General features: G+C 35.0%; 1 protein-coding gene across 1 annotated transcript in view; it reads left to right on the forward strand.

Annotated features, from left to right (window-relative positions):
- LOC107674754 (low-density lipoprotein receptor-related protein 2-like) overlaps positions 1–12,854 on the forward strand; it is a gene marked incomplete at its 5' end in the record, with an annotated part of 69,088 nt that overhangs the window by 21,974 nt on the left and 34,260 nt on the right. Inside the window, 7 exon segments of the mRNA XM_016468847.1 lie at positions 159–448; positions 1,301–1,501; positions 1,841–1,864; positions 3,263–3,505; positions 3,651–3,776; positions 4,758–4,877; positions 9,125–9,256. Of these exon segments, the coding sequence (XP_016324333.1) occupies positions 159–448; positions 1,301–1,501; positions 1,841–1,864; positions 3,263–3,505; positions 3,651–3,776; positions 4,758–4,877; positions 9,125–9,256 (1,136 nt within the window).

Here is a 12,854-nt window from a genome sequence, read left to right on the forward strand (position 1 = left end):
AAAACCGGGATTGTTTTTACACACCACTGTATATATAATATATATGTATAGTGTGTGTAATACTTTTCAAATATAGCTAATATATAAATTTATATTAAATATTTGACATATCTGTGCTACATAATGATAAGAAAAGGTTTATTGTTCTCTCTATGCAGACAGAAGATCGAGAGATGCTCACTCACCGGTGCTAACCGTGAGGTCATCGTAAGCACCGCCATCTACCCGTTTGCAATGACAGTGTATGGTCAGCATATCTATTGGACGGACTGGAACACACGCAGCATCTACCGTGCAAACAAGCATTACGGCTCCGACCAGAAGGTGATGCTACAGAACCTTCCATCACGGCCCATGGACATCCACGTGCTCTCCAACAGCAAACAGCAGCAGTGCAGCAGTCCCTGCGAACAATTCAATGGTGGATGCAGCCATATTTGCACTCCAGGTTGGTTTATATTTCCAAACAATAAGCTTTTGCAATACTACTTATGGCTTTTACAGCCAGTATCCTCCAAAACCAAAGCACTGTTCCCAAACCAATTGACCTGCATTGCTGTATACTGAAAGGAACCCTCATTAGTAACTAATTTGGAACACTCTGTAGAGAGCAACTCAATGCATCATGCAAATACAGTAGCACTCCATTAAAGGGTTCATGTGATGCAATTTCAAGTTTTCCTTTGTCTTTGGAGTGTTACAAGCTGTTCGTACATATATAAGATCAGTAAAGTTGCAAAGACTAAAGTCTCAAACCCAAAGAGATATTCTTTATAAAAGTTATGACTCGTCCACGCCCTCCTAAAACAACTAGTTTAAACACGCCCCCACATGTCTACGTCACTGTGTTGGAAGATTTGCATAACACCACCCAAATGTTTACGCAAAGAAAGAAGGCGTAACTTTTATTCTCGCTGTAGTATTGTTGCCGCCGCTGCATGTCATGGAGACACTGTGTGTTTCCAAATATGGTAAGGGGCGTAACATTTGCGTCACACACTTGAGGTATTCGGCCAATCACAACGCACTGGATAGCTGGCCAATCAGAGCGCACCTCGCTTTTCAAAACAGTGAGCTTTGTAAAAATTGACGCGTTTCAGAAAGAGGAGAAACAATAATGTACACTATGTGGAAAATAATGTGTTTTTTAACCTTAAACTGCGTAAACGTATTGCATTACACCAAATTTACAAAATAATGTTATTTTTAGCATCATCATATGAACTTTTTTTATAAGCATAAATGAAATAAATTATGAAATTAAGAACTTTGTTTTAAAATACAACACTATTTCCTTCAGGTCCTCAGGGAGCAGAGTGTCAGTGTCCCTCTGAGGGCCGCTGGTATCTGGCCGAAAACAAACACTGTATCCCTGACAATGGCACACGCTGTCAGTTGGGCCAGTTCACTTGCATGAATGGCCGCTGCATCCGTGCCCAGTGGAAATGCGACAACGATGATGACTGTGGGGACGGCAGTGATGAACTCGAGCGGGTCTGCGGTGAGATGCATTGTTGTTTACTGTACATGTTCTTCAGAGGACTTGAAATCCTAAATCAGAATAGAAGGCAGTTTTATGTAAACACAGGTTGTTGATTCAGAATATATGCCATAGAGTCCAAACTGACATCTTATGCACTTTCAAGGGTGAACTAAACTTAACATTTATATTTGTGCATGACTAAACTGCAAGCCTAATGTTAACAAACAAATCTCTTGCGAGTGTCTCTGTTTGCCGATTGATGAATTTTCCTCTCCTGCACTGCGGCGCAATCTTTCACTAACATGTTTCTTCTTGCTTTTTATTGCTTGCACAATCTGTTCAAATCTTTTGCTCCAGGATCCAAGAGTCATTTCGTTTTTGGTGTGTATTCTTGCTTACCTCTCTTCATGTGTAGCTAAAAGCTCTGTTCCAAAATCTAGAGTGCTGCCTACATAGGCAACATGATTATACTGTCTTTGGGCCAAATCCTAAAGCAGTACTGCATTCATCCTTTTGCAGAAGATAATGGCATAATGCATTATTTGACAAGCTACCCAGTTAACAAAAAAATATGTTCTAAGAACGCTTGAAAGTTTTTGTTTTGTTTTGTTTTGCTTTGCTTTGTTTTTTTTGTGTTTTTTGCTTTGCTTTTAGTTTTTTTGTTTTGCTTTGCTTGTTTTGTTTTTTTTTGGGTTTTTTTTGCTTTGCTTTGTTTTGTTTTTTAGTATCCGAATGTTAAGGGAACATTCTATTTTCTAATTTTGAACGTTCTTTAATCATTCTGAACAGCGAACGTCCAAATGAAATGTTTCAAAAAAGTTCCATGAATGATGTATAAATATTTTTTTTGTGCTAGCATTTTTAGAACATTGTTAAAGACCAGATAACTTTGAACAAACATTCTAATAATGTTACTGGAAGAATGTTTATTTTAGGGCTGCAAAATGATTAATCATGATTAATCACATTCAAAATAAAAGTTTGTTTACATACTGTATATGTGTGTACTGTATATATTTATTATGTATATATAAATACACACACATGCATGTATATATTAAGGAAAAATATGTTAGATTTATATATAAAATATTTATATTTATATATAATATCAATTATATACAAGTATAAATATATATACATACAAATATTTTTTTTTAAATATATACATATATGTGTGTATTTATATACATAATAAATATACACAGTACACACACATATAGTATGTTAACATCAACTTATTTTTAATGGGATTAATCACAATTAATCGTTTTGCCGGCCTAGTTTATTTAGAACTTTGAGAGAACTTTTCCAGAAAGTTCTGAGAATGTCCCCTGTTAGCTGGGTACATGCACAAATCCATCAAAGCAGTTAATTTTGATTATAAGTATAATTATAATCCATTCAATACCAAATAACATTGATAAAAAGTCTAATTTAAGGACTACACTATTGAATTGTTAGCTTTGCATGCTAATGGAAAATTCTATTGAAATCAGTTGTGTCAGTAGACACCAAGGCAGCTTACTAGGATTTAGAACAGAGCATTAGACTACATAAAATTGAATAACCATCCATAAACACATACTAACCTCTTCCTCAATGCACCGCTCTCTCTCTCTCTCTCTCTCTCTCTCTCTCTCAGCAGCATTCATTTCACTCTCAGGTAAACTGAAATAGATAGGTAGAGGAGGTAGGCAGTGAGCTCCAGTAGTTCCTGTTAGTTCATTCAGCTCTTATTGCAAATGTCAAAATTAATCTTTTTTTTGTGCATGGCAGCATTTCACACCTGCGAGCCCACTGTGTTCACATGTGGAAATGGCCGTTGTGTGCCATACCACTACCGCTGCGATCACTATAATGACTGCGGGGATAACAGTGACGAGACGGGCTGCATATTCCGTCCCTGCGACCCCAACACTGAGTTCACCTGCAATAACGGTCGCTGCATTGCACGGGAATACGTCTGCAACGGAATAAACAATTGCTACGACAATGGGACCTCAGATGAGCAGAACTGCGGTAAGTGCATTTGCACGGTTACCAAAACAAGTTGCTAGGTTGTTTGTCAACTACTGTATAAACAGCCTACAGCTTATGAGCATTTATATAATACAGAATAGTTGATTTTAAGCGATTCATAATGGATCCTTGTTATAAAACGCAGCTGAGAGGACATGTCAGCCAGAGCACACCAAATGCCAGACCACCAACATCTGCATCCCGCGCTCGTACCTGTGTGATGGAGATAATGATTGTGGTGACAACAGTGACGAGAGCCCAACGCATTGTGGTGAGTTATCCTGTCCCACTGTCTCCCTCTGTCCTGTGGGAACATAGTTAGGTTTATAAATGCCCTGATATTTGTTATGCTTAATGTCTTTTAGTTTGCCATGCATATCTAATGTCATGTAAAATTGAAAACGTTATTATTATTGTATTAAATGCAATAATAATAAAAAATTATTATTATTATTATTAATGATATAATTATGAAAAAGTAAGTTCTATTTTAGTTATTAGCGTTAACTAAAACAAAAAACTAAACCTACTAAAAAACATTTATGTTAATTGAAAATAAAATACTTTTAATAAAAAATTAAATAAAGTTTATTTTACTTTCATCACCAAGGTCAAAACACAAACGTTTCGGCTCAAGGCCTTCTTTAGTGTGCTTAAAATAAAATGAACTAAATAAAAATTTGAAATGTTATATTGGCAACTAACTGAAATAGGTTGAAGTACTAAAATTACTAGCTGGAAACTAATAAAAATTAAACCTAGATCTACTGTAAATCTGGAATTAAAATAAATTAAACACAAAAAGTATCATTTAAAAAAAGTGACAAAAGCACATAACTAAATTACTTAAATTATTGATGAATATTTAATGAAATTATTGGTCAATAATTTAGATTATTTGATCAATAATTTAGAATAATTATTGATCAATATATTATTAAAACAACTGTAAAGGTTTTTAAATAATATTAAATCATACTGACATAAAAGGCAGAAGAAAAACATAAAATAAATGTAAGAATGACAAAATGTGTAATAATAATATTTTCATTGTTTGTTTCTCCTTTAGTGTGGAATTAGATGAGTAACTGTTTAATAATTTCCTGTTGCTTTTTGAGCCAAAGTTGTTGCTCAACTTGCCCTTCCTGTAATATCAGTGAAATTAGTGACCCATGTATGTGAGCGGGTCCACCTGGGGATGCTGAGTTCATTTCTGGTTTATCTCTGGTTTGTCTTGTTGTTTTCTCCTCAGCCACATCTACTTGTTCCCAGAACGAGTTTCGCTGCTCGAGCGGACGCTGTATTCCCGGACACTGGTACTGTGATGGCGGTACAGACTGCAACGATGGTTCCGATGAGCCCGTTACCTGTAGTAAGTACCACACATAACATATTAAAAATAAATATATCCCACTATAAGTTATCTGGCGCTCATTCTGTATATGTGGCAGAAAGTTATTTTGGACTATACTGGGGAGAAAACTATGAAAACACTGTAATATGAGGATGAAGCTGTGTTTATCAAGGTAAACCATTGCCCATGTTTTTGGTGGTGAGTTAATGATGGGTATCCTGCCTCACTGGTTACCATGGTGATGGACTGAATGTCTGTCACAGGGTTCCCCCCTCATTTTACGCTCCACTGGTGATGCATGCAGTCAAAAAGTGGAAAGATGAGGCAGACGTTGTGTATAAGTAACTCAGTTGGCAGAAAAAGACTTATAATGTAGTAATTCAGACCAGTATGTCTGCAATCAAATGCTTTAACTAGGGATGCACAATGTTATCGGACCAATATCGGAATCGGCCGATAATGGCTTTAAATGTAAATATCGGCATCGGCCCGATATGAAAAAGTATGCCGATATGTCTTGCCGATAAGAGGAATACATTAACTCACATGTTCTCAGGGTGTGCTAGAGATTAGATCACCTCAGAATTATGGCTCATTCTTGATGCAAAGTTTTGCCTGAATGGTGATTGGATTCACTGTTTTGATCGCTGCATTTAAACTGAGAATGCACGTACAGAATGAAGTGTTTGGTGTATGATAGAGTAAACAGTAATAGCACGTGCAGCGGCAGCAGTGACAGCCTCCCCAGGGTCCTAATGCCCGCTCAGTAAAGAGTTTTAATTCCGTAGGGGGCGCTGTTGGCCTACTTCTAACAAAATGAAAGTAAAATACACAAATAATATTTAGACAGTGTTTCTGATTAAATAAAGCAGTAATTGATGCCATAAAATCTTGAGTATGTTTTGATTTAAAGGTCAGAAGCTATAGCTTACATGAACAAAAAAAAACAAAAAAAATCACAAACGACACTTAAACTAAATAATTGTATATATTCTGATTTATTCATTAATGTGTAATATCTTAGATTTTTAAACAAATTATGAGCTCTAAAAGATTTTCAGAATTTTTACAACTCTTTTGCTTTAGGCCATTTACAAATGTTAAATCATAAAATAAAATGTTAAGGTTACCACTGCATCTTTCTGGGGGAAAAAATGCAGTGATTAATATATACCGGTAGTTTATTTATAGTTATTTTCAAATCTTCAATGTACTGTCATTATAAAATAACTTTATTACTGTTTATTTCATTCTAACAAATAAGTTCTTGTTAAAAACGAACCAAAATGAGAAATAATTATATATCGGCATCGGCTATCGCCCAAAATGAGTTGAAAATTATCGGCATATCGGATATCGGCAAAAATCCAATATCGTGCATCCCTAGTATGTATAACAGTTACTCTTTCTACAGGTTACATCTTTACGCAAATAGGTGCCATGCTTATGAGTGATTTTATTTAATAATTTATTAAATGATTTGTTTAAAAACATTGATTCATTTTGATATTAAACTAGTTATTTGTATTTTTGAGTGAGTCATTGAATCATTCATTCAGCCGATTGATTAAAAACACTGATTCATTCAGAAACTAAACTAGTTATTTGTATTTTTGAGTGAGTCATTGAACCATTCATTCAGCTCATTCATTCAAAAACACCAAATCGTGAATAGTTAACCAGAATATTTAAGTAATAATTGTATAAATGTAGTTTAAAATGCAATTTATTTTCAGCAGTCAATACTCTAGTCTTCAGTGTCGAAAAATTATGCCGATATGTCTTGCCGATAAGAGGAATACATTAACTCACATGTTCTCAGGGTGTGCTAGAGATTAGATCACCTCAGAATTATGGCTCATTCTTGATGCAAAGTTTTGCCTGAATGGTGATTGGATTCACTGTTTTGATCGCTGCATTTAAACTGAGAATGCACGTACAGAATGAAGTGTTTGGTGTATGATAGAGTAAACAGTAATAGCACGTGCAGCGGCAGCAGTGACAGCCTCCCCAGGGTCCTAATGCCCGCTCAGTAAAGAGTTTTAATTCCGTAGGGGGCGCTGTTGGCCTACTTCTAATTAAATTAAAAGTAAAATAGCCTACACAAATAACATTTAGACTGTTTCTGATTAAATAAAGCAGTAATTGATGCCATAAAATCTTGAGTATGTTTTGATTTAAAGGTCAGAAGCTATAGCTTACATGAACAAAAAAATAAAATCACAAACACTTAAACTAAATAATTTCATATATACTGATTTATTCATTAATGTGTAATATGTTGTTTTTTAAACAAATTATGAGCTCTAAAAGATTTTCAGAATTTTTACAACTCTTTTGCTTTAGGCCATTTACAAATGTTAAATCATAAAATAAAATGTTAAGGTTACCACTGCATCTTTCTGGGGGAAAAAATGCAGTGATTAATATATACCGGTAGTTTATTTATAGTTATTTTCAAATCTTCAATGTACTGTCATTATAAAATAACTTTATTACTGTTTATTTCATTCTAACAAATAAGTTCTTGTTAAAAACGAACCAAAATGAGAAATAATTATATATCGGCATCGGCTATCGCCCAAAATGAGTTGAAAATTATCGGCATATCGGATATCGGCAAAAATCCAATATCGTGCATCCCTAGCTTTAACAAAAGAACAAAAGTTTGTGAGTTTGAGAGCTTCTTTTTCAAGAAAGACATTTAGTGGTTCTATTTGTGAATAGTGTGTATGTGTATATGTATGTAAATCACCAAACAAATGAGTTTGATTTATGATGTTTAGATCCTTAGATCAATAAGGTACAATAAGGTTTTGATTTATGTTTCTTTGCATTCATTAATTTAATATATACTTAAATCAGAAAGAACAATTGATGTTCCCCAAAAGTTTTCTTATTATATTAGATATCATACACTATTGTTCAGAAGTTTGGGGTCAGTTAAAGTTTTAAATAATTTTTTTTTTTTAAAGTCTATTTTCCTCATCAAGGCTGCATAAATTTGATCAAAAATTCAATAAAAACTGTATTATTGTGAAATATTATTACAATTTAAAATAACTGTTTTCTATTTGAATATATTGTCAAATGTAATTTATTCCTGTGATGCAAAGCTGAATTTTCAGAATCATTACTCCGGTCTTCAGTGTCACATGGTCCTTCAGAAATCATTCTAATATGCTGATTTGCAGCTCAAGAAATATTTTATTATTATCAATGTTGAAAACATTTGTGCTGCTTCATATTTTTGTAGAAACAGTGATACATTGTTTTTTTCAGGATTCTTTGATAAATAGAAAGTTCAAAAGAACAGCAATGTGTTCTGTCTCTTTTAACCAATTTAATGCATCCTTTTTTAATTAAAGTATAAATTTCTTTTAAAAAAATCTTCTAATGGTAGTGTGTTAGATACAGTAGATTGTAGTGAAAATAGGGTTGAATTTTAAATAAATTCACTACTTTACTGTGGATATTGTCATTTTTGGTATGTCCATTTATTTAGAAATACTAAGAATTTTAATAAAAAAAATTTTTTCAAACCGAATTGAAATTTTCAAAAATGTTTCAAGCAGTTTTTCTTGTAAATATATTTTAATAAGTAATGTATAGTTTTTTTTTATACTAAACAAGTCTGATATACCCATATGCTGTAGAAATGAATTATTGAAAAAAAGTATTATAAACTACAACACAAGCAAGTCATAACAGACCAGTAAAATAACATAACAATACAAGTTAAAAATGCAATACAATAATATGAGAAAGGTTTGCTCTTCTTAATGACAGTCGAGTGGTATCTGAAGTGTGTGTTACTGTCTGGTGTGTTTGGGTGTGTGTCTGTGATGCCAGCAGTCAGTCCGGCCATCTATTCTGTGTCACATTCCTCCAAAGTGACGTGCAGCAGAAAAGCCCTCATACACACACACACACACACACACCGGCCCTTCCTTTGACAGTCTCTGCCCCCTCCCCTCTCACACACACTGCCCTATCCTCTCGCTTTTGTCCCGTTAATCACAGCACCCCTCGGTGCCTTTTGTTCAAGCGGGGCACTAGAGAGAGGAATGCTTATTCTCTCCCAGAATTCCTCTGCCTGTGGAATCCAAGCAGCAGCTCAGCCACGTTTCTGGCTGCTCAGGATGGGATTTAATGGTTAAATGGATTACGTAGGCCGCATGTTCCTCAGTTTCCTCTGAGATCCGAGTGAGACATGGCCCTCGGGCAGGTGGATCTTCTCACTGCCGTGTGTTTCATCCCTGCAGCCACCACGGTGAGGACCTGCAACTCCGACCAGTTCCGCTGCGATGATGGAAGGTGCATCGCCTCGTCCTGGATCTGCGATGGAGACAACGACTGCGGGGACATGAGCGACGAGGATGAGAGACACAACTGTGGTCAGTATTGCTTGGTCCAAACCCAAATCACAGGTCTCATTTCACAATGTACTTTTGGAACATGTTACTGAAATATTTGTCCCTTTGGATTTACCACCAAAAGTTTACGCACAGAACAGCTGCAAAAGTGCATATACTATAGGGAGTGATAGATTTAGCTTTTTATGACCGATACAGATTTACTTAATTGTAGTTTCCAAAAACCAATATGCAGAAAACAATGGCAATGTATTATTTATATTTTTGGTTTAATATTTTTATATCATGTTTATTTATAAATCCCTCACCACATTTCCAAATGCACCCATTTTTCAATTTCTGATTTTTTCATACTGATAACTTCATAGCCGTTGGACTACAACAGCAAAAAAAAAGAAAGAAAGAAAAAAACATAATATGTAATGTAAATTATTATTATTATTATTGTTGTTGTTATTGTTATTATATTTACATGTATTGTTTTTATTGTAATTCATTTTTATTTTCATTGTTTTTATGTATGAACCCCAGACCACCTTTTCAGACACACAAACAAACTGTTGTATGCTTTTCAGTATGTTATTGTGTGCATTGACATTTATTTTTTCATTCGTTCGTTCATTCATTCATTCATTCATTCATTCATTCAGATATTGTATTACTATTTAGGTTCTATTTTTATTGTTATTTCAGTTTTAGTTTTATGTCTTGCTTTGCCATTTATTTACTTATTTATTTATTTATTTATTTATTTATTTATTCATTCATTCATTTATTCAGATATTACTGTTTAGGTTTAATTTTTATTTCAGTTTTATTTTTATTTCTGCTTTAGTTTTTATTTATTTGCAGTTAGTAATTTTAGTGCTTGAACTTAAATTGATTTGTTATTTGTGAATGCAATATTTCTAATTTCCATTTCGTTTTTCATCCAGTATTTTATTTTATTTCAAATTGATTTCTGTTAACAAAAATATTTTAATAGTTGTAGTTTTACAGTAATAACTCTATTCTGACATCTACTGGACTTTGGTCATAACCAAATGTTCTTGTGTGAAAGTGCTTACGCAACTTTGTTGTTTCATCCTCGACTTTTTGGCTATATTTAGTCTTCTTGTATCATCTCTCTTCTGTAGTCTTTTCTCTCTGCACCTCTTCTCCTCCTCTCCCTCAGTTCATCAGTGAGGTAGTGTTGGTGGTTGGGTGTGGGATCTCAGTGTAAGGAGTCTACATTCCTAATTTCTCCTGCCTCATTCACTGCTTTGTGGATGTGTTTGGACTTTGGTCATAACCAAATGTTCTGGTGTGAAAGTGCTTACGCAACTTTGTTGTTTCATCCTCGACTTTTTGGCTATATTTAGTCCTATATTTATCTCTCTTCTGTAGTCTTTTCTCTCTGCACCTCTTCTCCTCCTCTCCCTCAGTTCATCAGTGAGGTAGTGTTGGTGGTTGGGTGTGGGATCTCAGTGTAAGGAGTCTACATTCCTAATTTCTCCTGCCTCATTCACTGCTTTGTGGATGTGTTTAGCTGACAGCTCTCAGACTGTCTCTGTTCTCTCCAGAGGTTGCTCTTCCATAGCTGATCAGTAACTTAATGGAGTACTCAATTGAGCTGTCAAGTTTGTCTAAAAAATGTCCATGGGAGAAGTAAAAACAGACACAAATGAGATAACTGTTGACATACACTTGGAGTATAGAGCTGTAAGCAGAATGTGGATAGCATAGTTTAGATAATGTGAAAGAATTTAATGAAAAGTTTGAGTTCGTATTGAGATTTGGGTTTTGTTTTCACTAAACCTTGATGTTAACATGTTGTTTGACAACATGTTGCATAAAAATGCATAGTCTACACAAATAATTGGTAAAATAGTCCATTTTTATTCAGTCCGTGCTCATTTTTACTTTCTTTTTTTTTTTCTTTTTTTTTTTTTTATATATTAATATATTTATATTATACCTTTTTTTTATAAAAATTAAAATTAAAACTCTAAAACATCAAGAGTGCAAAATCAGCACATCCACTCACACACACGCATACACACACACACACACACACACACACCTATGAGCTGGTGTGACTGTAACATAGCAAATATGTAAAATAAAAGCAATAATTCAACTACAATGCAGTAAAAAAGTGGACAGCAAGGAAGGGGTTACACTCTAAAACATCAAGAGTGCAAAACAGACACATCCACTCACACACACACACACACACATACATATACACACACACATACAGAATTATACACACTCAAATGAATTGGTATAGCTATAACCATATAGCCAAAATGAGTCAGAAGACTGAAATAAGAGGTTGAAATTAAATCAGTCCCAGAAGAATTAAAGGGTTAGTTCACCCAAAAATGAAAATTGGCTTGTGTTTTACTCACCCTCGAAGCATCCTAGGTGTATATGACTTTCTTCTTTCAGACGAATCCAGACGGAGTTATATTAAAAATTGTCCTGGCTATTCCAAGCTCTATCATTGCAGTCAGTGGGTGTTGCAGTTGAACAGTCCTCAAGTCGTCAAATAGAGTGCAAAACAGACACATCCACTCACACACACACACACACACATATATACACACACACATACAGAATTATACACACTCAAATTAATTGGTATAGCTATAACCATATAGCCAAAACGAGTCAGAAAACTGAAATAAGAGGTTGAAATTAAATCAGTCCCAGAAGAATTAAAGGGTTAGTTCACCCAAAAATGAAAATTGGCTTGTGTTTTACTCACCCTCGAAGCATCCTAGGTGTATATGACTTTCTTCTTTCAGACGAATCCAGTCGGAGTTATATTAAAAATTGTCCTGGCTATTCCAAGCTCTATCATTGCAGTCAGTGGGTGTTGCAGTTGAACAGTCCTCAAGTCGTCAAATAAAGCAAGCGCATCCATAATAAAACGTGCCTCACACGGCTGCAGGGTGTGAATAAAGGCCTTCTGTAGTGAATCCATGCGTTTTTATAAAATATCCATATTTCAAACGTAATAAACACTTTTCTCTCACTTCCGGTATCTGTCATACGCGGAATGACGTAGGACGTATGCGTCGCGTGCACCTCTGAGATATGCTAGTCTCGCGAGTTTGTTTATAGGAGCAAAGGAAGCAAAGTTTCCTTACTTTAGCAAAGGAAAACCAGTCTCCTCTTGGTTTAGATCGAAATCCTCCGACATTTTTCTTTGCAAATCTTCGGTTTGTACTTCTAATTTGTGACCGGCGTTTTGTTTTGTTGTCTCTCCTCGTTCGTCACTAATCATGCAACACCGACGTCCTGCGTCATCCACCGGAATGGCTTCCGTGTATGACAGTCAGCGGAAGTGATATAAAAGTGTTTATTACGTTTGAAATATGGATATTTTTCTTACAAAAACGCATGGATTCGCTACAGGAGGCCTTTATTTATGCCCCGGAACCGTGTGAGGCACATTTTATTATTGATGCGCATGCTTTATTTAGAGTGTTTTGGACTGTTAAACAGAAACACGCGCCCACTACAATGATTGAGCTTAGAAGAGCCAGGACCATTTTTAATATAACTCCGACTGGATTCGTCTGAAAGAAGAAAGTCATATACACCTAGGATGCTTCGAGGGTGAGTAAAA

The sequence above is a fragment of the Sinocyclocheilus anshuiensis genome, unplaced genomic scaffold, assembly GCF_001515605.1.
Source record: "Sinocyclocheilus anshuiensis isolate Anshui unplaced genomic scaffold, SAMN03320099.WGS_v1.1 scaffold680, whole genome shotgun sequence".
Classification (NCBI taxonomy): domain Eukaryota; kingdom Metazoa; phylum Chordata; class Actinopteri; order Cypriniformes; family Cyprinidae; genus Sinocyclocheilus; species Sinocyclocheilus anshuiensis.